Raw genomic sequence first — 27,979 nt, 5'->3', positions numbered from 1 at the left:
ACTGCCTGGTCACCATATCACTAAAGATTCCATTAACATTTACACTGTATTGTTTACCAGGATCTACCCCATTTATAGTGTAATTATAACATACAATGTTTACCACTTTCAGGGATTTTAGAAAGCCCCTTTTTCCAGAAATACCTGGCATTCAGTAGTTCATTTCAGTGAAATGGAACAATTTATGGGAAAAACGGATTACCCCTCTTACAAGCATTCTTACAAGTGAAGCCTTCCCATGTAACAGTGAAACAGCATTTCCCATTGACTGCTATAGGTCACTATTCAAGCTTGTGAATGGATTTCTGGCTGCAAAATGCAGTTTTCTAAAATGCCCATGAGATACGAGTCATCATTAAAGGAGGACATAATGGACCAGTCAGCAACAAAATTACCTTATAGTGACGCTTATTGTTTTCCTCCATGCAGTCGCTGTCGCTATCTGACAAGTCATCAATGGCTCTCCATGTTAGTCGGTCTGCAAAACGTCTTCGTCCTGTGTCACAGGCTGGAGCTGCACTAGGGTCCTGAGAAGGAGACGTGTTCACGTGTCTGCTGGTCATCAATTCACCAAGAGGGCATGGTATGCTAAAGATTGCCTCTTACCTCGTACATAGAGAGAAGACCACACTGAATCAGCTTGTCCAGTATGTCCTGACACACAACATAAATGGACTGACATGGCTGGAAAACAATGGGAAGGAACAGTCACAACTCGTCGGTTGTTTGAACAAAGGAATAACATTGCTTTATTTTTCTTTCATAAGAATGTCCCTTTAGCATGTAACAACTAACGGAATCAAAAGAACTCGTCAGAAAGATGTGTGGGAATATTTGTACCGGCTGGAGTAGAATATCTTTGGGCAACAGGGAGCAGAGACACAGCATCATTTCTATAAGCTCATCTTGGGTAAACAAAATCTCCACCAGACAGAGAGTCGGTAGCTGGGCCAGAAGCGCATGCACCGCGCAGGCTGCAAGACATAGAAGTTGACAGAGAGAATACAGATGTACAGAAGAAAGCTTATGATAAAATGCAGGGTCAAGATAATGTGTTATACTAACGCTGATGACACAGTATGATCCAGATGAGATAATGTAAGGCATTCGAATCACATTTTTTTTAGTCTTGTGTTGATAATGACGTTTGTTTTTGTTTGTTTTTACAATAAATGCAATTTTATATTGTTTTTTTGAATATATTACTCACTGCTTGACTGATATCTTAATTTCAAAATTCTGCCAAGTATGGTAGATAAATCACACATGAAACATAGTTGCTGACCTAAAACTAGTCATGCAAGACTCACCTCCTATAGCTTCATACAGGAAGACGGCCAGCAGGGCAGTACTCTTTTGCCCCAGTTCCCCGATACTGGTTTGTGACCCTCGACAAAGCACGTAGATATCATTTGAGGGGGCAGAGTACAGGGAGACACAGTGGCGGAGGTTGTAAAGGCTGTGACAGAGCACGTCCCACCGCTGACCGGAGAATCCCACATCAAACCCATGAAGGAGAATATCTTCTGTCATCAATGGCAATGCAGAAAGGAGTCTGGACAGCGAGACCCCCTGAAAGAAAGACTAAATTAAGACACAGAACAGAGGGGGTATGGTAACGGGTTTCAGCAGAGCAATGGTGTAGAAAATACGTAGTATGTTACAGCAAGATAATTAAAAAAATAAATAAATCCAAAAACACAATAATAGTATGACTGGCAATCAGGAGAATACACTAGAAATTCGAAGCGTAACAGATAAAAGATAGAAAGATATAAATAAATAATAATTAAAAACAAAAAAAAAAGGAAGAGGAGACCCTTTTAAAAAATGCAGTTTTCGTCAAGGAAATCGAGCATAACAGACAGGAAATCAAAGTCAGGGTCCCGACATACAGTTTGTCGTCTTCCAAAGTCTATACCCGATAAAGTTTATGGACAAATTACAAGCCACAGCGTTTCAAAAGAGTGGAGTTTTACATTTATCCTGATAAGAGAATGGAGTGGACATCTCCTTGCATTACCATAGTCTGGTACAATGACTGCAGCCAGAGGTCAGCTGACAGAGTACTCTGATGCTCCTATGGCTGTGACGCCAGGTAAATCCTTGGATTCTCTGTCAGACTTTAGAGGTGGACTGTCCAAAAGACAAATATGGAAAACTCTTCTACAGGTAACTTTGAACAAAAGTAGGTTCTGCAAATAGCAGCCAATCAGATTCTGACTAATTCTTTTGAGTGCAGATCAGAAAATGAAAGCAAACATTTGATTGGTTGCAATGAAAAACTCCATCTTTTCTTGAGTTGTAAACCTTCACAGTTACCCATTGTTATATTGGTGTCAAATTGTTACTATTTAGTAGAGTAAGGGAGGTTAATGATGGCTTTCTTAACGGAGTAGCCCATGCATACTTTTGAATAATTGCTGGTACGTAGTATTTTAATCTTATATATACACAGCGGTGATTGTATACACAGTTGCATTCTGGTATTCTGCATTTGTGTTCTATGTACCTTGTGTTTTTCTGACATGAACACACACATTATATACTTGCACCTTTAAACCTTTTACTATTTGATCACATGCATATTATTTACTTAGCTGTTGATGGCTAAGTATTAAATTTGCACATTATATATACACACCTGCTGTTTGTACGCTACGCTGTTTGTTACATATACGCACTGTGCACATTCCTTGGTATGTTTATGAACACACTCATTTACTCTCCCTGAACTAAGTGCACATGTGCGTGTATACATACATACATTGTGACTTGTATGGAAGGTATTGCAAGTGCAAGGTGTTAGAATAAAAATGAGCCTAGCTTTTGTGTAAGTATCGTTGAATAATTTGCATGTTGCTGCATTTGACTGGCAGACACATACCATGAAATGTGGATTATGTACACACACACACATACTATGTACCTCCAAGTACTTTGTAATGGGTCACATACTTTGGGCCTGATATAGAGTTAACTATAAAATTATGACTTATGTACATGCAAACGTGCATCCATGCACTTACAGTTTACGCAAAGTGGAACAAATTTTTACACAAGACATTTTTATGTGGCGCAAATGGATTTACATCCAATTCTAAATCAGGCTCTTTCTGTTTTTCTTCCTCGTTATATATTATGCAGCCACTTAGTGTTAGATCCCTAGCAAGTGATTGCTATGCATTATTATTAGGATGATGACCATTATTTCTGCTTACCTTTGCTGGGAACATCATAAGTGGCTTTCAGTTGCTATTAACTTGGTCATGCATTGTATTTTATGGTTCATAGTATTTTTTAAAAATCTTTGTGATTTTTTGTTTTTTTAACTTTTATGAGATATATTTAGATATGAAAATAGAAACAACTGCAATATTAGCATTACCTTTAAATAAAAGCATTGTATTGGCAAAATGCGGCTTTTGCAGTTAATGTAAAACATACTTAAAGGACATTTGTTAAACTTCCTACACAGAACCTGTGGGATATTTTTACCAACATAAAAATAATACAGTGTCCAAACTCCTATGTACTCACAGCTCTGTATTTGTGGAGGAGAAGTGCGGACATCATGTGGGAAGACATGACAGCTGAACAGGACACGGCCGCTGGAAGAGACAATTGGTTAGCACTTCTGCCTTACAGCACTGGGGTCATGAGTTCAATTCCTGACCACTGGCTTATCTATTGAGGAGTTTGTAAGTTCACCCTGTGTTGCCGTGTGTTTCCTCCTGCACTCAAAAAAACCCAAAAACATACTGGTAGGTTAATTGGCTGCTAACAAATTGACGTGTGTGTGTGTCTGTGTGTATATGTTAGAGAATTTAGACTGTAAGCCCCAATGGGGCAGGGACTGATGCGAATGAGTTCTCTGTACAGCGCTGAAGAATTAGTGGCGCTATATAAATAAATGATGAAGGTGCAAGCAATAGTGGATTAAACGCCACTTGCCTCTTTCTCAATGAACCATTTCACATATGAATAAGCTAACACAAGCCATATGCATTGGTTAGAGCTCAGCGATCATCGGATATCCGTGGGAGAACATTTATCAGCGAGTGCACTGTGACTCACACATTCTATGCCTGAGTTATACAAGTTCTATATCTTCGGCTGCTATGGAACAACAAGTCCCAATATGTCCTTTCTTTGACAGGACAGGTGTATCCAAACAGGTGTATCAGACATCAAAATAGGTAGTTCAGGCGTTTGTCTAATAGGGCATGCTTGGACTTGCAGTTCCACAGCAGCTGAGACCAAAATTAATGCTGCAACCAGTCACTGTGCTTTAGATGAGGAGACACAGGCTGCCTAAGTCTGTCTTATGCATAAGAGACGTAATAGATACAGTCTAGTCGTTTAAAACGAAACATGGCCTATTCCACTGTGGATTTGGGGATAGTTCCTTCCAGATTTAACAAACCGAGCACTAGAAAGATTTTTATTTGAAGACAGGTTCGCTGAGGTATCTCAGCAAAGATATTATTCATACATTTAAAGTTATGGGGGTATTATCTCTTAATTCTACTGGGGTGCTTGTGATGTACATATTCATTACTGTATGTTTACAAGTCTATTTTTAATCAAATTATTGACAAAAGGGCTTGAGTTTAACCCCTGGACTCCTGGGTTTAATGGGAGGTATTCAGTTGATAATCAGTGTTATTGGCACAAGGTCACATATCCTCTCTAGAAAAGTGCCACCGTTTGAAACATTGTTGCAGCCCCCTTTTTATTGTTCTGAGCCTCTGTCATCCGACAAAGGATTACTTCAGCTGTATACGCAAATCAACAAGGTATCAAAGCGTTCAAAAGGCTTCCAGACAAAAGGCTTGGAGAGATGGAACAATTTACATTAATGAAGAGAAAAGAAATGAGAATAAATCCATCTGCTGCTCGCCTACGAAATGATGTGGAGAGGAGCGAATGACAGGGGGTTGGGGGCTGCGGCTCGGTGACAGCTCGAAAACTAAACAAGGTTAACTCCATCAGTGTACGGAAACCCATGTTCAGTCCCCTGTCCCCGATCCAGTGATTGTGCACAATTATTGTGAATGTTCTGAGGTATTAGCAGATCTAACATGAGAACAGGTTGGTCAGTATCAGACATGAGAATAGGTGGATCAGACACAAGAACAGAGGATTCAGATTGAAGAACAGGGGAATCTGACATGAAAGCAGATCGATGAGTGGGTGTTGGGTGGGCCAGAAGTGAAAGAGGACAGGCCTAACAAGCGGACCAGTCCCAAGCACTGAGGGGCAGGCATGAGAAAAGATCTTAGGAATATAAGAACAGGTGGACAAGCATTAGAACAGGTGAATTAATGGTGTAAGAACAGATGACCTTACTCTGCCACAAAGTCACGCTATACAAGTTTACAGATTTTCACTGACTTTTCCTAAAGCGCCATTTGGCCAAACCAGCCACTCAAAAGTATCAGCTGTGCACATCCTTGGTTTTCCTAGCTAGAGAAGGGTATCATCACTGCCATAAGCAGCTACTTCACCAACGCCTGGAACAGCTTGCTTCTGGGTAATGTGTGGAGTTGTTGTAGCACCTCTTTGCTGCTTAGTCTGTCCATTTCCTCCTTACTCAAGTGTTTGCCTCCTGGGACCCCCAGGGGTCAGCACAGCGCATTTCAGCAATAACAAAATTACATCTTTCGCAGCTGCCCTCTGATCCACGTCATCCAATCAGAGTGTTGCAGCTCAAAAACCGCAAGACTATTTTTATTCTTGCTCCTAGGTTTCCCATCACAGGCTGTATTAATTCAGCATCACGCCGCTGAGGTCTCTGGGGGGACACTGGGACCACCAGTATAACTTGTTTTTTTCCTTTTTATAAATTGAAATATATTTTTATCAACAATTTATCTCTAGGAGCACTGCACAGACATTTCCTGCAGCTGTATGGGTAAGGGTTGAAGAAGACCAGGCCACATGATGAATTAGACATAAAAGTAGATCAGTGGGTGGGAGTGAGAAGAGATGGACCAGAACATGTAGACCAGGAATGAAGTCAGTGAGATCACACCCTAAAATCGTCGGATTACACACAGCAGTAGATGAGAAACAAAGAAAGAGGAACAGGAGACTAGAGAACACCAAACCCATATTTCCAGTACAGACAATCTTTCAGATAAGTGTATGTTATATAAACACTCACAAAGAAAGATAAAAGTTTTCAAAACTGCTCATCTGTACTGTGAGACTGATCAAAATGTAACTTACTTTTCCTCGCTCCAAGACTCTCGGAATCAGTGTCAAATGTTAATTAATACTACCAACAAAAATGGTAATTTACGAAGCTGTGAAACTGCAGACCAACTGTGTTATGCATATTATTTCACGTGGCATTATGCTTGTACCCGACTACTTGGGAAGCTAATAGATTAGTGTGTCAAGATTGTGGAGTCTACAGTGAATACAAAAGTTTATATAATCTGATGGGATGAGCATATCAGGACATTCTTTGGGGAATGCAGGGTTGGCAAACTTGTGCACTTCCTATTGTGTCCACAAATAAAAAGCTAGATTGGAGCTTATATAAATATCTTGTAATGCACAAAGGGGGGAGAGGTCACATTACCAGTATTGTTAGGTGGCTGTCTCTTAACCCCACAAAATGAGCCAATATTTACATATGTTTAGAAGTGGCTTATACTTTCAATGGAAAAACTTTTGCAAAAACCAAGTGCACTTTATATGAATAAAGAGCATTTACAGAAACTATTCAAACAATGTAATAAAAGCATCTAAATGTACAATAGTGTTACATGTAATAACAACAGTCTTGGGGGCAGTCTCAATTATCCGCGATGTTCCTCAGAACATCGCTGCTGCGCATTTTTTCTGATACTGTGGTACAAATTGCCAATCATTTTTCCTTGCACCACTATGTGTCGCGAGGAACAATGAGCGAAGATTTCTGTTAAAATCTCCACAGCGAAGTGTCTCCAGAATGTCTGAGAGACACTTCACGGCTATTTGAGTTCCCCAGAAAATTACAACAATGAGGCAGGATCACGCACAAACTGGTAATAGGGCATAGCCATATAGTAGTCTGAATTTGTAAGCGACATCTTTTTCGGTTTCCACCATGCGCATTTGGACCTGCAATCCCAAAATAGGTTACATTTAGCACTTCAATGGGGCAGTTCCCAAAAGAGAAATTTCGGCATGTACCTATGTATGTGCTAAATGGACAAACAAAATGGGGATTTTTATACCTAAAAATCCTTTTCTCTGAGTCCCATGGTGAACACAGTTGCACTATGGTATAGAGTGTGGTGACAGGTGCTTGGAGCACTTTAAAATTTACCTCCAAAAACGTAAGTTCCTACCCCTCTATATCCCAGAAGCCTGCTGGAGACTGGAGTATTTTTCGAACAAAGACTAAAGGACAGAACCAGGACTACAGAACAAACAGGAGAGGAGAGAAAAGCTTCTCCAATAAAACAACCAGAACAAGGAGAACAAGAAATGAACAAAAGGAGCATAAATGCTGGGTGTCCAGTGTCCCCCACCGGACTCAGATTTAATTGAAGTACAAAAAAATCCCATTTCCTTCCCTACGGTAGGGCATGCTCAAATTTCATTGTGCACAGCACCTTCTCTTTAAGGCTGGTATCTTTGGACGCCAAAAATGTTGCATCAGTGAAACACAGGAAAATGTGTCATGAAGTCCAGGTGGCCGCCCGACACAGCTGTATAGCCAAGTCCTAGGTCCATAAGGGCCTAATCATGTCCAGAGAATGATAAGAGCCTTCTTCATCTGTACACCTAGCCTGATCTAATGGCCAGAATCACCAAGCCCCGATTCAGATGGAACCTGGGAACAGCCTTATGGAGAAAGAAATTTTAGCCAGAAGGACAGCCCTGTCTGGAAAAAAAAAAGGGACATAAGGAGAGCCGCTAGCTCTGAAACTCTAATAGCTGTGGAGATGGCCAAGAGAGGAAGCCTTTCAGATAAGCAGGATTTACTGCAAAGAATTCAATATTCGAAATGTGAAGTGCTGCAAGCTGTCAGCACCAGGAAAAGATCCCAAGGAGCTAGTGGGGGGATATGTAGAGATTGCACAAATGCCACTCCCTGAAATAAAGTCTGCAGTTCCAATAAAAATACCAGTTTTCACAAAGGAAAACCAATAAGGCAGACATCTTGACCTTCAAGGAACTAAGGGCTAGATTTACTAAGCTGCGGGTTTGAAAAAGTGGGGATGTTGCCTATAGCAACCAATCAGATTCTAGCTGTCATTTTGTAGATAGTACTAAATAAATGAAAGCTGAGATCTGATTGGTTGCTATAGGCAACATCCCCACTTTTTCAAACCGCAGCTTAGTAAATCTGGCCCTAAGTCTCAAAACCCCAATCCAGACCCTCTAACAATAAGAGAAATAAAACCAGCCAAATTTAAAAACAAAAAAACAAAAACAAACACAACAGGTAGGAAATCCACTTCCGATCACACCAGAAGGTACCAGACTCTGAGATAATTCCTGCCAAAAAATGGCTATCTAGCTCAGAGCTGTCAGGGTAACACTAGCCCTTAAGGATCATGGCTTCAGGAGCCACGCTGTGAAATCCAGCAAAAGAAACTCTGTAGCAGAAAAGGTCTGGTCTTAGAGGTATATATCCAAACAGGTCATCTGCACTCTGAAAAGTCCATGTACCATGACCCTCACAGCCAGTCCAGTGCCACCAGTAATACCTGTACACCCTCTCCTTAAGACCTTCAAGGATACCCAATGAAGCACTGCTACCAGAGGAAAAGGGAAAAACAGAAGGAAGTCCCATGGCACCGACATGGGGTCTAATTAGCAATGCCTGTGAATCTTGGAGCTGTCACTATCCACCATGTGGCTCAATTGAGATGCCATCATCACAAGGAGAAGAACCTAGACAATAAAATCTGCTTCACAGTATTCCAACCCCATGGTGAACAGTTCCGCAATGAATAGAACGCTCCACTCATTGAAAGATCCTGTAGGTTCCTCTCAAGGCCAGTGAACTCTTAGGGCTTAAATCATTAAGGAGAGCAAAGCAAAAATAAAAGCAAGTTTGCTACTGGACAAACCATGCTACAATGCAAGGGGTGCAAATTAATTTATTATTTTGCACATAAAGTTAAATACTGCCCATTATTTCATGTAGCATACAAATACTTGATAGCTTTATTTTTACACTGAAAATTGATCTAGGACATCAGTATGTGTCATTCCTCAGCCACCAGATGAGCGAAAAGCGCACTCTTGGAGACGGTTTGATGAACTGACTGTGCAGATTATGGTGAAATTCGCTCTATAAGTATAGTACAATCTTAAATCCCTTTGTGCATCACCTCAACGGAAGAGGCCATTTGTGCATAGGGCTTTTAAACAAAAGAAAACAGACATCAGTCTGATCTTCCAAGGTCTTCGTGAGCCCCTTTAAGGAGAGGATTATGTCCTTTGTCAAAAGCAACCGTGGCTGATGGGTGCAGCCTTAGGCGTCTACTGACCAAGAGTCTCAAAGTAGGGGAATGCCTGTCTTGAGCTGCTGATTTTCCAGGTAGAGATACCCTCCCTGGATCTCTGAACGACAGTCGTCACTGCCCTGATCCCGGTAACACCCTCAGCACTGAAGACAAGCCAAATGGCAAAAAACAGAGGGACCCTATAATGAATCTGAGGAGACACTGGTGTCTCTCTCAGACTGGAATATATAGTACATGCCCCTGATGTCCAAAGACACCATGGACTTGCCTTACTCCCTGCTGAAGACGAAAGTCCTCAAGGACTTCATCCTGAACTTGTCCACCAGAAGTAGGATATCCAGGGATAACAGAATAGGAAGAGGTTAGAAGTAAAACCCAATGTATTTTACTCTTCTAGTTCTGGAATCATTACTGTTCCTTACACCCAGGTGTCTGTGATATGAACCACCAGTCCTTGAAGAAAAGTAGACGGCTTCTACCACAGCAAATCCCGAGTGAGTAACCTGCCTGTCATTCTGACCGAGTGACAGTAGGACCAAACAAAAGCCTCTCCAAAGAAGGACAAATACTCTAGAGTCCTTTAAGATTCTATGTCTCTCTTCCAAGCTCCAAGCAAGATGGCACACAAAGACTTCTGAGGCTTAATCTATTGGCTAATTGACCCAAGCCAAAAGCTAAGAATGGACTAAGGGAGTCCCCTGCTGTAATGTAAATGGACTTAAGGGTGCACTCTATTTTTCTATCCATACTATCCCTCAAGGCAGCATATCGGAATAGAGGTGGTCTTAGGAAGGCAAGCTATGGGAGGATCTACTTATGGCAGAGCGTTCCATCTCCCTGCATCTTCTCAAGGGAGAAGGGCAGGCAGCAGGACGGCTTATCGTTCCCGGTACCTCTTCTGCCTACTTTAGGCATCCTGTAGCCATCGTTGCTAAGTGGTTGTCTGCACCAGAGGAAAGCTCTCCCAGGGCACAATGAAATGAAATGAAATGAAAAATAAAATAAAATAAAGTTAAAGTTGAAATACATAAATAGAAGGCTGTCTGTTGCAGCCATTAACTAAATGCCCTGCTACAGCAGGCAAACTAAAAAACTGAAGTCCCCAGCAGCCTTCCATAAAGTTGAAGAGTATAGGTTTTGGAGACAAGTTTAAAAGTGTCCAAGCGACTTTCACCGCACTCTACTTCAGAGTATCCATTGCCTCCCATAGGATGAAAGATAAATGTATCTGAGCAAAATTAAAATGTACTGCATATTCGGCAGCAAGCATATAAAACTGTGTGTCTATTGTTTCTCTGATCACTTAGTGTCACCACCTCAGTCATTATGGGGAAATCAATTATGTCCAAAGTGCTACCGGACATCGCTGTGATGTGTGGCTGCGCACACTATTGGTTACTGCAGGAGAAGAATCTCTGCAAAAACGAGTGGAGATTTCAGGCCAGACATCACCGCGGAGTCTCTTTGCAAGACCATCCGGCGGCACTTTGCACAGAATTTAATTCCCCCCATAGAGTGCATGTACAACAGTAAGAAAAGATACAGCACGGTGGCTCAGTGGTTAGCACTTCTTCCTCACAGCACTGGGGTCATGAGTTCGATTCCCGACCTTGGCCTTATCTGTGTGGAGTTTGCATGTTCTCCCCATGTTTGCGTGGGTTTCCTCCGGGTGCTCTGGTTTCCTCTCACACTCCAAAAACATACTAGTAGGTTAATTGGTAGCTATTAAATTGTCCTTAGTCTCTCTCTGTCTGTGTGTATGTGTGATAAGCTCCAATGGGGCAGGGACTGATGTGGGCGAGTTCTCTGTACAGCGCTGCAGAATTAGTGGCACTATATAAACAGAAGAGGATGATCTTAGGGCACAGATGTATACAGTAAATAAATATGTAATGTTTTGAGGGGATTGTAAGCAACTTACAAGAGTTTTTCTGCTTTCTTACGGATCAATAGTAAACAGAACTGCAGACACTGAACAGTACACTTAAGTCTTTTTTTTTTCAAAAAGAAAGGGGCTCTTCAAATTTATTCACCATGCATGGTGCCTACGCGCAATTAAGAGATCTCATTTTGCAGGATGAGATATTGAGAAAGAGATTCAAGTGGTAAAGAGGGTGCATTTACTGGAGTGTTTGCTGTTTAGCAGGGAGTGCAAATCGGGCATAAAGTCTTTTTCACCATGCAAAATAAGAAGTGGCAGATAACCGGTCTCCCCATTTATTAGCCTTTTGTAACAGACCTGTGCACATTATACACTAAAAGCACATCTATAAAAATCGACCAACATTATAAAACCATTCTAATTTAAACTAGGAACACATGAATTAAGGATAAATTAGATAATACAAAACTGAGAAGTATTTAGGTAGAAAAATTGAAAAGTTGAACAGTCATAAAGAGATAGGAGACAAACCCAGAGGTGAGGTTTTGTACTCCTTCCACTATGTGCTCTTCTAGCTGGGACTGTAATCCCGCAAAAAGTGTTAATGGTGCAAAGTGATTTCACTGGAGTAGTTTCAAAAAGTGAAATGTAAGTGTTCACCTATGTATGTGCTAAGCGGAAAAAGAGGCCAAGCACATTTGTTTCAGTTGGTGAAAACCCCCCCGAGCCTCAAAGTAAGGAGTTCATGCAAGACAGACCAAAAAAAATAAAAAAATAAAATCAGTTGAAAACACTTTTACACATCAAAATGCACCAACAAACTTCTAAGTTGACCTGTGGAACTCATGAACAGGAAATATTTGGCAGAAGTTAATGCTGCTAAAAGGAGATTTTATAAATAAGTAAATCTAAAAAAGATTGCATACTTTATTCCTACAAAGAAAATTAATGTTGGATCTGTGTGTTACAGACACAAATGCAACTTTGGAGGAAAATTTATCTGATAACTCTGATCTAATATTAGGACATATGTGACAATCAAATAACATTTTAAACCAAATGAAAGTAGTTATACAGATAATTCTAAAGGGTTCACAAACATTTTCTTTACATTGTATCAGCCTTGCGCCAGTGGCCAGACTGTCACTTACGATAGCAGAAGAATTGCTTGACATCAAACAGAACACTATTGAATTGTATCGCTCAGAATTTGTAATACCCCTGCTTTATTCAGCAAGAAGGAAATAAAAGCTGGTTTGATTTTTTATTTTTATAAATAAGTATTTGCAATTTCAATACAGGTTGTCCAATTATAAAGCACCTTACCTCTCAGAGAATGCAGTATGAACCCATTCACTAATGCTTCCTCCTGCACAGCTCCAGTACCCAGATCCCCTGCCGATGCCCTCTCGTCATACATCTTTTTCCTGATTAGGAGAATTAACAAGATGAGCTAAACATTGTCAGTGGATTGGCAATACTGCATAGACTTTACCACCTGCGTTGATGAAAAGATGGCCACCTCTGCCCACAACCAATATACATTGCCAACCACTGGCCATGATGGGGTTTACGGTTTTACAAGTGCTGGTAAGACACAGGTTGTCAATGTTTGTTAGCAGTGGATGATCAGTGTCTATACTGTACAGTTTATGAGCACAACATATTTAACTGGACCATGCGAGAGAACTGGACAGAAGAGAGAATGAAATTTCTTGCAATATAAACTGCTCAGGCCGACATCTGGACTCCTCTTATTTATAGATCTGTGTCTGTGAATCTACACAACAGCATTCAGATCACGTTTAAATGTTGTGCTGACGTCATCCCACTTTTATCCATTTTCCACTATAAACTCTGCAATTATAGCTCTTCTTTTGGTTCCCAGTAATTGCAGCCAACAAAATAAGCCAGTATCACAAGTAACCCTGTCCACAGATGACTTACAGTATGAAGTCAGTTGTCCAACATGCCTCTTTCTAGCTATTGTTCAATGACAACTACTGTGGTGCTTTGACCTGCCACTGGCTTACTAGGACTTATTTATCAACCTTTATTTATATTCTGCCAACACATCCTGCAGCACTTTACAGTGAACGTTCAAACTGCCCCGGCAGAGTTTACAGTCTACAATAACGTTAACCCTACCAACATGTTTTTGACGGAAGGAATCCGGACCAACCTGAAGAAAACTATGTAACAGAGAATAAAACATCCAAACTCCACTGAGAGTGGATTGAAATAGAAGCCAGTGCTGTGAGGCAGCAATGCTAACCACTGTGCTACATAACTGTAGATTAAGAGTTGCAAAGGAGATTGCAGACCATCACGTATACAATCATTGCTATATATATATATATATATATATATATATATATATATATATATATATATATATATATATATATATATATACATACATACATACATATATATACACACACATACACATATACACACACTAATATTTCTTTATTGAATTTTAGAAAACCAAATAACATACAAAGGCAACAGGTAAACAAATAACAATGAGTCTTCAAGTAATGGTCTATTAAACCTGCATCACACTCATTTCAGAGATAACACATGATCTAAGGTTTTTAGTTATAGGTCAACAATAGAAGAAGTGGAGACCAAAGTCTAATCAATAAATCCAAATGGTGTGAGACAGTTAAAATAAACTTCACGTAATCTATAAGATAGTAACATTTCATTACTAATAAACTCAGAAAGGTGGTAAAGCGACCAGGGGTAATAAAGAGGCAGAGGAGAGAGAAAGAGCCGTGTGTAGAGGGGATTGGAAACACAGGTACCAGTCTCTACGTGAGTTAGCCAAGGGGGGTGACGTAGTCATTAGGGAACTGGTATTGCTTTAGACCTCCATCAGGGTAAAGAAGAACATAGTGAGGTATATTTCAGTGTCTGTAAATTCCAACCATCTTCCCAGATAGGACAGAAGTCTTCGAATTTGGCAGCGGATCATCCATACTATAAAATGATATCCTTGTGAACAATTCTTTCTCAAATTAAGTGGGATCACAGCTGCTGATGCACAGATTATATGTTTTACTAAGGATTCGGGGTATTGGATTATTGGCATATTTGTAATGTTGAGGAGCAAGAAACACTGGTTGTCTGGGACCTCTCTTCCCAGAATTTATTTTGAAGTGGAAATCACCCCATCCTAGAAAGAGCAGATTTTGGAGCAATTCCACCAGATGTCAAGGGGTATCCCCGTGGCCTCGTTGCCCCTCCAGCAAGTATGACGTGACCCCTTGATAAATTTTAGCAAGAAGATTAGGGCACGGATACCATCTGGCAAGGACTTTGTATCGTGTCTGTATTACAGCTCTACTTGTTGAACACGCTTGAGTAGACCACCCAAGTCCCTTTCCCAATCCTCCATGAATTTTGGTAATTACTCTCCTTTTTGATCCAAGACAGAGTTTTCTTCACCATTCAAGAGATCAGCTTTCACATGTGTAATCCCTAGTGGACATGTAAATATTCATGGATGAGGATAAAATGAAATGTTTTGACGACAGCTGAAATACTATTTCCTTGTATCCTACTAACACTAATGGTTTCAATGTTTCCCCCCTCCCCCCCCCCCCAACTGCCATTTTGTTTCTCACCATATACAGCATTTCCAAAATGTTTATGCTCAACCGTTTTTTCTTCTTTCTTTTTTTTTTTTTTGTTAAAGCGCATCTACATTATTTTGTATGTTTAAAAAGGAAAAAGAAATCAACACACACTGGTTCATTCCACACACAGATGTCAATTGTTATGAATAGCATGTACTCTCAATAACCCTGTGCTGAAATTCTAGATCACCATTAAGGAACATCAAGGACACATTACTGTTTTTCCTCAAATATTTTTACAGTCATGTAGGCAGACTGAAAATATTATCACTTCAGTTGAATTTAGACAGTAAGCTTCAATGGGGCTGTGACTGATGTAAGTCAGGGCCATCTTTTCTATTGGGCATGATGGGCAGCTGCCCGGGGGCCCCACGATCAAGGGGGCCCCATAGGCATGGCTTTTAATGAGAATAAATAATCCTGCAAAAGAAAAAAACTGCAAAAAAAACCTACAAGGGTCACTGAGCAAGTACATCTATCTATCTCTATCTCTATATCTGTATATGTATACATCTATATATCTATATCTATGGGCCCCGGTGCACTGCTTTGCCCGGGGGCCCATAATGTTGTTAAGATGGCCCTGATGTAAGTGACAAGTATACTCTGTACACGGCAGCAGAATTGGTGGAATTATATAAAGAAATACATGATGATGATGATGATGATGATGAACTAACTGGCCTCAAATTGGACGGAATGAATCTGCATTTTTCTACAAAAGCACTAACGTCTGGTACACGTGCACAATAAAAGGTAGTATAAACAAAACTCATAAACAGGATTGTTGATGCCTCTAGCCACAATATACAAAACAAACTCAGGATAATGATTCATAGACAAAACAATGCATGCTGCATTTACAGTATATCCTTCATAGGGTTGTCCCGATTGTGCCATGTATGCATCATTGAAAAGGCAACTGTAAGCCCAAGAGATCGTTGTGCATGGAAAGAAAACAGGAATTAAGAATTCTTTCCTGCTTCTCAGAAGCTGGACCAAGCATTGTCAGTAGACCTGTAAATATATGAATGTGGGCATAAAGTCTGCAACCTTCCTCCTAATAAAGGGTGGAGATATTGCATGTTTATAGTCTACTATTGTGGGACAACAGAGATCACTTGCTATATTACTATTCCATCATAAAGACCAGCAATGATTATTTCACCACCATCTATTCCCATTGCTAATGGACTTTGCAGTTTTGATAAAATCATTGAGACCAGCTTACAAAAAGGTACATTATAGTACAACCGTAATACTGAATGTATATTTTTGGGCTCCGTTTACTAAAGCATCCAGTCAACTAAATCCAATCAGAATTATTAACTTTACTCCTGGTGCGGTTAACTATAGTAGACTTTCATTGAAATGCTGTGTTTCTGTAATCTAGTCTCATTACCTTGCACCCAGAATGTAGGGCAGGAGAGCCTCACGCAGGCAAGGGGCAGGGGCCATGTGCTTCCACGTGTAGTTATTTATGTATTCCTGCAAAAGAAAAAAATATACTAATGCATTTACATTGATAAGTGGTTTTTCACTGGGATAAAAGGGTAATTTTTTTATACACAAGTTACTTTAGGGGACTACCAACTATGTACTCACTCATTTAATCATCCGCCAGGAGAAACATGCACACATATCTCCAAGGTTCTTTACATAACCCTGAATCTTGAGCTAGTAATACATGTACTACAAGATCACTACAGCTCTTCAAAAGAGCTCTTGATTGAGGTCTGTTGCAGTATTGGCAGACTGAGCACTCAGCCAGCTCTGACTGTCAGGTAACAGAGTGGGGTAAATGGGGTGGAGAGGAGACTTCTTATTTGCTATACAGTGGAAGGGGTTATTATATTAATGAGGCCTGAACAAAGTAAAGAGGCTACAGAACATTGTACATCAGATAAAGCCAACTAGGATATTATATAGTTTAAATGACACTAATGTAATCCGGTATCTGGTATAGAACACAACAGACAACTTTAAATAACCCCCAGCGTACAGTATATACCACACCCCCCACTGTACTCTATTTAGTAATGCCCTTACTGACAAGTATACAGTACTCATCGGCCCACTGTCCAGTATATAGAACAGTCTCACCATCCCCATTGTCAGCATTATACAGTACAGCCCCCCATCCTATACAACACTTCTCCCATTGTCAGTATCTATTATACAGTACAGCCCCCCATCCTATACAACACTTCTCCCATTGTCAGTATCTATTATACAGTACAGCCCCCCATCCTATACAACACTTCTCCCATTGTCAGCATTATACAGTACAGCCCCCCATCCTATACAACACTTCTCCCATTGTCAGCATCTATTATACAGTACAGCCCCCCATCCTATACAACACTTCTCCCATTGTCAGTATCCATTATACAGTACAGCCCCCCATCCTATACAACACTTCTCCCATTGTCAGTATCTATTATACAGTACAGCCCCCCATCCTATACAACACTTCTCCCATTGTCAGCATCTATTATACAGTACAGCCCCCCATCCTATACAACACTTCTCCCATTGTCAGTATCCATTATACAGTACAGCCCCCCATCCTATACAACACTTCTCCCATTGTCAGTATCTATTATACAGTACAGCCCCCCATCCTATACAACACTTCTCCCATTGTCAGTATCTATTATACAGTACAGCCCCCCATCCTATACAACACTTCTCCCATTGTCAGCATTATACAGTACAGCCCCCCATCCTATACAACACTTCTCCCATTGTCAGCATCTATTATACAGTACAGCCCCCCATCCTATACAACACTTCTCCCATTGTCAGTATCCATTATACAGTACAGCCCCCCATCCTATACAACACTTCTCCCATTGTCAGTATCTATTATACAGTACAGCCCCCCATCCTATACAACACTTCTCCCATTGTCAGTATCCATTATACAGTACAGCCCCCCATCCTATACAACACTTCTCCCATTGTCAGTATCCATTATACAGTACAGCCCCCCATCCTATACAACACTTCTTCCATTGTCAGTGTACGATGTTCATCTAACTCCCCACTGTACTACTGTACAGTTCCCAAATTGAAAAAGCTCACACAAAATATGCAAATATACCTGTACCAGCAAAGTACAAAGATGACTTTTATTATTCAGCTACACATTCACTAATGTGAATACAATACATATGTAACTACACATAAACACAATGTGCGATTACATACCAATAGCATAATGACACAATATATACAGGCAACACATATTGTGACTGAAGGGGGGAAGAAAAAAAAGAAGAGAAAAACTCCCCCCCAACGTGTTATGTAAAAAATATTTTACTCAAGAGGTTGAAAATTTAAATAAGCCATCTTAACTAGAGTATAAATGGTGCCAACAAAATATAACACCACTGGCCTTGCAAAGTGACATCAACAGTCATGACATCATCGCCCTAAGAAAAAAAAAAAGAAGAAGAAAAGAACCGTGGTTGCTATGGCAACAAGTAAACTAGTGTAGAAGTAAAAACAGTATTGTTGTAACAAACTGCAGCAAAATAAAGAAGTTTCATTTCCACAATAGAATTTACTTCTGGGAGGGCAGGTAATTGCCATTTGGGATCGGGATACAGGTCTACAGTGAATGAATATGCACTTATATTAAATAACTGAAGCACCCCTAATTAAAACCAATAAAGAAACATTTAAAAACATGGTCATTGGAGGTTAAGCATAAAAGATATTCAATTAGCATATTGGGATTGAAGAAACACAGACAGGACCCGATGTTCATTTATCCCCTTTGGAACTAAATTAACTATAATGTCAATTGCACTCAATTCCTTTTGTTGCTCATTGCAGAGTGTGCCACAAAATATGTGCATCACTTTTATATTTTGCCAATACAAATATATTTCGCCGTTTGTCATGTGTGTGCTTTTATTGCTTTTAAATTTGCATATTTCTGAGTGACACTAGGCAGCACTAATAATATTCAACCCCGTCTAATATGATTGAAATGATACATAATGGTCTGTCTCTCTAACAACATTTTTCCAGTTCCCCCAATTGACAGTATATAGTACAGATGCCAATCCCTGAACAACACATTCCAACCATGTGGTCATCACCCATTTCACTTCCTCCTGTTGCTGCTCATTCAGACAGACTGGGAAAAATACGAGTGCAGCACTATTTACAGGTAACCTGTGTGCCAACTGGCTATATCGTCACAATGCTTCCACATTGTCAATTCTGAGTCCACAAAGGGATAGTACCAGTCACAATACAGTCAATCAGCACACAGGTAGCTTGTAACTTACACTGCACAAAAAAATATTAACCCAACACACTTGAATAAACAGAAGCGGTGGCAAAGAAAAAAAAATGTTTCAAAAAAAAAGTTGGTGTCCCTGTTTTGCCACCATGCTGGGGTACACGGGACGGATCAGTACAGCAAAGCTTCGATCAGTTGCAAAGAACAAGAAGTTCCTGTCATTTAGCCCCAAACACAATGAAGGAAGTCAGCATCCAGGCGAAAGAGCACGGAACCTTTCAGACAGGACGGTGTAATAAATAAACATGGACTTAATTTACTGGCAGATGACTCCTGTAAATATTCACTTCATTCTCAGAATGAGTCTAGAATTCAATAAGTGATTTACAATGATGCAGAAGACATATTGCATACATTGGGGCATATTCAATTGTTGGTGGAAACGCCAAAAATCTTGCGGGGCGCACACTATCACGTCATTGCGGTAATAGTGCGCGTAAATACCGTTATTACGGTAGTTTTCTCGCTGAAATCCAGCTTACTATTACCGTAATAATGGTAATAGTTTTAATGCCGCGGGGATTCAAAACAATTGAATATGCCCCATTGAATTATACATAAAAGGGGGATAAAATTACTGTACCTGTAAGGAAAAGGGCTGAGCAAAATCCACGCGTGCACAGCCCAGCGTGCCAGACCACGGACAAAGGGCGGACACGAGGATGTGCCACGCTCCTAAAAAAGAAGTCGGCTAAGAGAATAAGAGAGAGGTTAGGAGGGTGGTGTAAGTGGGCTGCACATACAATACCTTAATACAAACACACCTTTCTTCCTGTGCTGGCACATTCTGGGAGAGTGTCATAGGAAATCCCCACTGGAACAATAAGAACATCTGATACCACGCCAGCCTGCATAGCGGCCACTATCTGCCGAACCCACTCACACCCTATGGGCGACAAGGTGTGGCAGCATGGGGAGGACGAGGACTCCAGAAACACCAGCAATGAATGTCCATCTGTCAGCCATGACTCGGTATACTGTCAGAGAGAGGGGCCGGAGGAATTACACTGTCAGGTGGAGAGATGGAGACAAGCGAGCAGGACAGTGGCAGAGACATGGGCAAAGATGCCACTGAAGGGGATAAGAAACATGTGAATAGGAAACAGAATAGAAAGTGAAATAGAAATGATGGTTGGATGGTGAAAAGAGACATCAGACAGTGATACACAAAGTGACAGGAAAATGCCACAGAGCAATTCAGTAGGACAAGTAAAGTGACATTGTACAGCTCTCTCCCTCTCACCGCAGAAAGAACCGCTCCACTGAGACGCCTGGTCCAAACATCTGGTGGGAGAAAGACAGCTCCCAACTTCTGCAGAAAAAACCTAAGAGCACAATGGGTCCGCTGAGTGGAGCGAGAGCGAACGCAACCTAGTGCTATTGCATATTAATACTCAGAAGGTGCTGAAATATCAAACTGATCAGTCAGTGATCCATCCAAGGGGTTCTCTTTCTTATTTAAAACAAGCTCTGCTTACTACCACTGACATTATCAGTTAAAGTAAAAAACATAAGAGTACTGTTATTGTTGGGAGATGCAACAATAAAAAGTCTTTGAAGAAACACTGTTGCAAAACCAAATTACATTTCGTGCACTACTCTCGATTATCTAAGGGAGATGTCTGTAAGGTGAACATCTATAATTGCAATGCTATGTGGATCAATTTTACAGCAACAATAAAAACTATTGTAGAGCTGCAGCTCTACAAAGACCAATAAAACATAAAGTGTAAGAGGTGCTATATATATATATATATATATATATATATATATATATATATATATATATATATATATATATATATATACTCTAATAACGAAACTATGGATTATTTGGGATGGAGGATGACAGCAAAACAATTTCTCTCCAGTAATAGACATCTGATAGATGTAGATAAAATATTGATGCAGCGATCATTTTGGATATGGCTCTAAAAAAGGACAAATTTGACGATAAAATAGTTGCGTGTATGGGCATAAGCCAATTGAAGGACATTGCGAGGAGGCTTCTGGTGCTTGAAATAACAGATAACAAAGTACAATAACACAGTACAATGTCAAACAATTCTTGTTATGGTAAAGGAACGTTTAAATATACATTAGGAAACCCTGATAAATTACAGCACAATGCTTTTCTGGATTAAAGACTGTAAATTGTTGAATTTAACTAGTAAAAAACATTTTATAGGGCAGATAAAGGTAAAGTCAGGTCTGCATAAGACATACAAGTACCAAGACAAAATGGTACTTGTGAGCACAGACCCCATGACACTGGAATAGGTGTAAAGAGACAAATCTCATGTAAACAGGAACATGAATGACATGCAGTTCACAAGTCAGATGATACTTTTTAACTATTTAAACTGACTTCCACTCACTATCTGCTATTCCAGTTGGTAGTATTTTATTATATGTATTTATATACTCCCCAAAAGTTCACCTATATTTTAGCTTAGAGGGGCTGGAAATGACAGCAAGGGGTATATTTACTAAACTGTGGGTTTGAAAAGTGAAGATATTTCCTATAGCAACCAATTAGATTCTAGCTGTCAGTTTGTAGAATGTACTAAATGATAGCTAGAATCTGAATGGTTGCTATAGGCAACATCTCAAATGTTTCATACCTGCAGCTTAATAAATTTATCCCCTGGAGTTTCCTTTTAAAGTTTTGTCAAGTATAGGAACTTTTAATATATATACACTTGTGAATATTTGTTTTAGTTAACAGAAAAGAAAAGAGGTTGCTTTGGTGGATAAAGGATCTACTCAAAGATATAAAGTAATAAGAAACTGGTGTTAGCTGCATACCTGAGTAATGGTGGGCAGTCTGTCCTGCCCCATGCTACACGGGGCACCTTTAGATTTTGGGAGAATAGGAGGAAAGGGACAATGAAGCCATCCAGCCATGAAGGATGAGTAGACAGGAAGACAAGAGGAGTCCTAGGACACTGAAAAAAAACCAAAAAAGATTAGTTACTGACCCCATTACTTGATCTCCACATTCCAAATGCAACAATGTCCATCCGTGAACAGGTGCCTCCCAGTGTCCACAGAAAAGTCAGGATAGATGGCAATGACGTTGCCTTCATAAGTAGAAATAGCTTTTTTTCTACAGTTTGCTAGTGATGACTCTGAATGTTGTTTAACCACAGCAAGTCCTTTTGCAGGTTTTACTCTTATTTTACAATCCAATTTTATTAGTATAACATAGTGGCGAAAAATAAAAGCATACGGCTTTGCTAAACAAGATGGCAGGGATTTCAGGGAAGTGTGCCCTGACCAATAGGAGGATTTGGGCACAATGAGAGTGTTCCTATGCAAGGCTTTCATGTTGCCTCCTACAAGGTATTACTAAAATGAGATGAAGGGCTGGAGAAGGTACATTTTTAGTGGGCACAAACGCTTTCAATCCACATAAGGACATGCTGAGTAATGGCTTCTGTGTAAGAGTTGTACCAAATTCTGCTTTATCTTCACCAGTCTAATGTAAGAGCACAGCGCAATATGTAAAACAAGTATTATCTAAAAAGTTAAATAATCCCAAATTTAACCTAGAACAACAAATACACCCATTATACACTTATGTACATCAACTTTACCAAACAGCATGATTAGAAAGTGCATGACTATGTGAGTCAGCTCACCGCAGCAGAGACATCATGAAGGGTGGCCACCTGCCCACAATGGAACTGGAGATTCAGATACAAACATTTAAGCAGCTTTACGAGTATCCAGTGTGTAAACCTGGGAGGAATGAAAGGACACTGAAGAGTGACATAAATGGAGATAAACAAAGCTATATTGTAGAAATAAATACCCACAGCATTTTTAATTACTGAAGAATTAGAATAGATCAAATCTAAGTGAAGAATGTTGCTTTGGTTGAAATAGGTTATGTTGGGTTACCTTAATAAGCCTGAAAAGTGTGTTCTTTCACACAGCCTATACAGTAGGTGATCTCATCTAAAAGCTAGATATTATTTCCAAAGATGTCCTCATCTTAGGACTAAACACATCACCCTTAACCAGTCCCAACCACTGCAGTAATTGCCACTCATTAAAAAAAAGTTAAAACAGCTCATTATCCTGAGAACAATACAATCAATAATTATATAACCAACTATATGGTTTTCAATACCAAAAGGGATTGGGATGGATATACAAAGTGAACAAGAGAAAATATCATGGTTTTCTTAGACATCCTTGGAAAGCAATGAAACAATAGTGACTGATTAACTTAGTACGGGGAGGGTTGAAGCACGTTTGTTGTTTAACAGATTAGTATATAGTACCTTTCGAACCAGACCTTAAGGCAATTCCCAAGAAGTGGTGCTGGCAGCAGTACCAGGAGGTGTACAACTTTTTAGAGAATAGGTTAGAGATCAGAGCTTAGTCCGTCTCTATTGACCAGAGTCAAAACCTAGCTCTGTTGAGGATAAAGTAGGGTAATAAACCGCATTTCTACACATGAACCATTTAAGAAAGGAAACAGGTGTATACAGTTTATCATTGCAGGCAAAACAGAATCCCAGTCAGGCTTAACCTTTATTGAATGTGCTTGATACCTGCTTGTTACCACATTCCTCCCCCTCACTTCACTTCATGGGAGTGGCTGTCCTTCCACCAAATAGACAGCGAGATACGGGCCAAGTGTAGGAACACCTTGACAAAATCCGAACATCTTGCCAAGATGTTGTTCACCAATAATTGGAAAGTGGCTGAAGCATTCTTGTGTTGAACTTGAAAAGCCAGAACAGAGTGATAAATGGTGACCACTCCTCAGCATCCCTGACTGAGAGTATCTGCCAGTAACCTTTGCTCAAGTCCAAGGTATACTCATGGATTCCTATATGACTCCTTATCTGCAAAAAGAGAAGCTGCTGCAGGCTTGATATTAGAATCACCCTTCGGAGAAACATAGGTGCTCAGTAAATGCTTCAGAGTACCACTGAGCTTCTCGCATGGTCCATTAGTCTGGGTTGTATGGGGTAGTCCAGAGAGGCCTCACTCAGAATTATTCCCACAGGGCCTGCATGAGTTTTTCTTGGAGCAGAGTGCCTGATCCTTCACTACCTTTTGGAAACAAACAGACGTGTGTCGCATCTATGGAAGCAAGCGTTACCACCTGTGGATACCAGATGGCAAAATCTACCAGTCACTGGCTTCCAATCTGCAGCCTATTCTCGTATACAAGTCGGGATCCACTGTAGAAGCTGTTCTAGTATAATCAGATCCTTCATAGCTGCCATGAAGAAGGCCACCATGTCCATTAGCCAGCTGGGGGATATGGGCAGTCTGTTCACTCCGGAACTTGGTCCAGTATGATTCAGGAGTGACCACTTAGCAGGCTAGCAGTGCTTGTTTAATATCATAAAACATTTCACATGTAGCTGAGCTCTGTAGGTCCCAGATCTCAAGGCTATTCTTCCAGTGGGATCCTGTGCACCCCAAGAATCAACTTGGACAATTATTATTATAATTGTTTATTTATATGGAGCCACAAAGGGTCAGTGGGCACTGTACATAGATCATGGGACAAAACGGGACACGGCATACAGGTAGTACAAAAACAAAGTGTGGTAAATTATTATTTACAGGTTAGTGTCAATGTCAATGGATGCCTTATGGAACATGGGAACATCTGCGTATTCTAGCCTTGTGTTTTCCACTCTGCCAACATTATGCTACCCTGCAATGATGCTGGAGGGAGTCTGATCGGAACCTTTAGTATAATCTCTAGGATATGTATGACATGTGCTGTTGGACCCTTTGTGGACCTCTCACAAACTAAAGAGACAGGATCTCTATATCAAACATACTCTGATGGAGAAATAACTGTAAATACGTTATTTCATAATAGATCCACAATGAATTCAAAGAATTACTCAAATGTTCATAAGTATTGCAGTACTTAAGAATCCACAAAACATGTATGTTGGCAAGAAAACTCGCGATCACCAGATTTCCAGCACCTCTGTGATCCAAATCCTCCTCCTTAAAATTAAAGTCAGTGAATTGAAAATGAAAAAGATAGTAGTGTATCATCAATAGTACAACTGCACAAATGAAAGTCCTGAGGGACCATAGCCAGAGAGAACTTTAAGAAAGTAGACTTGTGGTTTGTGCAGATCTCCGCCAGTTCTGCAAAACAGTCTCCTTGTAGGATCATAGATCTTCCAATATCGTAGCCCTCTGTAGATAGAATACAGAGGGATCATATTAATGCCCTGTCTAGGGTCTGGCTAAAGAATATTTGCGAAATGCGTTTGTTGCCAACAACTTCATCATAGGAAGCGTCAATTGGTTCTTATTATCTGGATGATGTGAGGGGAGCCTTCTGTCTATCCCCTGCTGAGGTTGGCACCATAGAGGTTGTACAATAGTTATTAACGTAGAACACAGAGAGCAAAGTTTCTATCCCTGTTTTAACCAATCAGTGTTAGTTCCTTCTGAGCCGGGATACCGTCCCCTTCATAATATGAACTGCTGGCAGGGGTATGAGGAGGTGGCATGGCTTCTTTAGAGGATAGTTTAGATTTAGGCATTCAGTCTATACGCTAGTGGAAGTGAATTTTACCAAAAATAAGGGGGGGGGGGGGTTGGAAATCCCAATCAGCATACAGATTCATATGTCCACACTATACACGATTTACCGTCAGTTCAGTGCTCTTCATCTGATCCAAGAGCAGTGTAAAGGGGATGCAAAACAGGTTGACTGTATCCGTAACAAGTTTTGTTTTGTTTCTGTTTTGGTATATTTAACCCAGCCCAATGGTGAGAACGTGAGTTGATGAATAGTAATGTGATTCGTGTATACTCTCTGTGACTATTCTGTTGAGGTGATACAAACCGGACGGTCAGTAATTGGTATGGAAGATGTAGTGAGGAATAACAGCAGTGACAGGGGTAGTAGTGGAGCAGAGCTGGGATACCGCTCAGATTAGAAGAGGTTATTGTCCTGACCCCCCCCCCCCCCTTCTGACAGGACACTGGAGGTGTTCCATTCATTTGCAGAGCAGTCTGGCGATGGCTATCACCAGGGAAAGCTCCGATACACAGAATTTTAAACCACTTCCTACAGCAGCCAAATCACAGCACAAACAGTGGAGATCACTATCCCTATCTCCAAATCCCTAGAAGCCCATGGCTTCCCCCTTCTGTTTCTCCGCCCTGTGTTTATCTAGAAGTGACTTCATCACGCTCTTTGCCATGGCCTGTGACCGACGCTCTTGCTCTGATCTTTGATCCTGTGCAATCATATGATATTTTGGAGAGCTGGATGCCCAACTTGCCCTTGAGTTAAGTTCTATTTTGCGAGAGGAGGATTGGTGTCCAGAAACCAGGGAAATAGATGATTATTTGAGACCAGCTGCGTCCTTGCGAGGAGAGGAAGATGCATATACACTACCAAGAATAATCAAATAAGGTGCATAAGAAATGTGTCTCAGTTCAGTACAAGAACCAAATAAATAATTTCTAATAAATGTTTAGCTTGATGTTTTAGGGGAGGGAAGGCCAAAAGAAGGAAAGACACAGCTAAGATGTTTAGATTATTGGTTCAGTGCTGAAATTTCCTTGTTACTGCTGACCATTGACACTTACAGGTGAATTTCCACATACTGCTGGGGAAACTCTAACCTGGCTTTGTGAGTATCGGGTCAGGAAAAGCATGTTCATCTGTTTAGCAAGTGTGCAGTGTAAAACGCTGTGACCACAGTCTGCACTAAAACGTCGGTACAGGGTAGAGCATCTCACTACACTGCATGTGACTGCTGGAGGTTTAAAGTCTGCAGCTTATTTTGCAAACACACCCACCCTAAGTAATTTCATCGTTTTCCAATAAGCATTGTCTATGCAATTTGTGTGGTTCCAAAGCACAAGCAATTTATTTAGCAAAAGTTCAGCAGTTCAATAAATAAGTACAGTACAGCCGATACCTGATACATACATACGCTGCGTCCGCTGCTGGATTCAGCTAGACAGTCTTTCAGTCCTGAAGACTGTGGTCAGTGTGACTGCTTAGCTGGTTCCTGGGATCTGTATATATACACATTTAGTAATACAGTGAAGACAATACAGGTGATTTGGCAAGTTTCCATAGGTTCAGGCTTCAGGAAGGTCCAGTGTAAAGCAGTCCATAGGTCAGTTCAAACAAACTCCTCCAAGGGTGGGGGTCAGCTCTCCAGATGATGCATACCTAGTTTTTCTGCCAAGAACTGGTTCAAACTGCATTACACAGACAATATCATTCTAATCATTTATTCCCTATCATCGATAACTAGCGCACGCAATGTGCGATCCTTTCGGCAAATGAAACGGACAACTGCGTAAATAGGGGATTAGAATGATACCAAACATGACATGCTGTCCGTGACCTGAACTTTAAACATCACTAAAGTGTACATATAACCTTATAATATATAACTATAAACCAAATAACATCTGCTCATAAACAACTGTGGAGTGGAACCATTATAAATATGAAATAAATTATATATATATATATATATATATATATATATATATATATATATGTGTGTGTAAGTGCAAGTGTATGCGTGTGTGACTTATCGTGCGATTGCGTCATAACATATAACACGTGGCGTACTGATCGCAATCGCACGGTAAAACAATATCAATATACTTTATTTCA

The 27,979-nt window shown here is 40.4% G+C and overlaps 1 protein-coding gene across 2 annotated transcripts in view; it reads right to left on the bottom strand.

The window, feature by feature from the left end:
* Positions 1-27,979, bottom strand: part of GPAT2 (glycerol-3-phosphate acyltransferase 2, mitochondrial) — a 56,285-nt gene that overhangs the window by 16,584 nt on the left and 11,722 nt on the right. For both annotated transcript variants that reach the window (XM_075207367.1, XM_075207365.1), the window contains exons 7-18: positions 22,971-23,070; positions 22,135-22,274; positions 20,570-20,651; positions 20,091-20,303; positions 19,910-20,017; positions 16,411-16,496; positions 12,688-12,788; positions 3,541-3,611; positions 1,311-1,572; positions 841-974; positions 607-684; positions 396-527 (exon numbers count right to left, since the gene is read on the bottom strand). In XM_075207367.1, coding sequence (XP_075063468.1) covers positions 396-527; positions 607-684; positions 841-974; positions 1,311-1,572; positions 3,541-3,611; positions 12,688-12,788; positions 16,411-16,496; positions 19,910-20,017; positions 20,091-20,303; positions 20,570-20,651; positions 22,135-22,274; positions 22,971-23,070 — 1,507 coding nt within the window. The remainder of the gene's footprint in view (positions 1-395; positions 528-606; positions 685-840; positions 975-1,310; positions 1,573-3,540; positions 3,612-12,687; positions 12,789-16,410; positions 16,497-19,909; positions 20,018-20,090; positions 20,304-20,569; positions 20,652-22,134; positions 22,275-22,970; positions 23,071-27,979) is intronic.

This window comes from Mixophyes fleayi, chromosome 4 (assembly GCF_038048845.1).
Source record: "Mixophyes fleayi isolate aMixFle1 chromosome 4, aMixFle1.hap1, whole genome shotgun sequence".
Taxonomy (NCBI): domain Eukaryota; kingdom Metazoa; phylum Chordata; class Amphibia; order Anura; family Limnodynastidae; genus Mixophyes; species Mixophyes fleayi.
The sequence above is the reverse complement of the archived record's forward strand: the minus strand, read 5'-3'. Positions and strand labels throughout refer to the sequence as shown.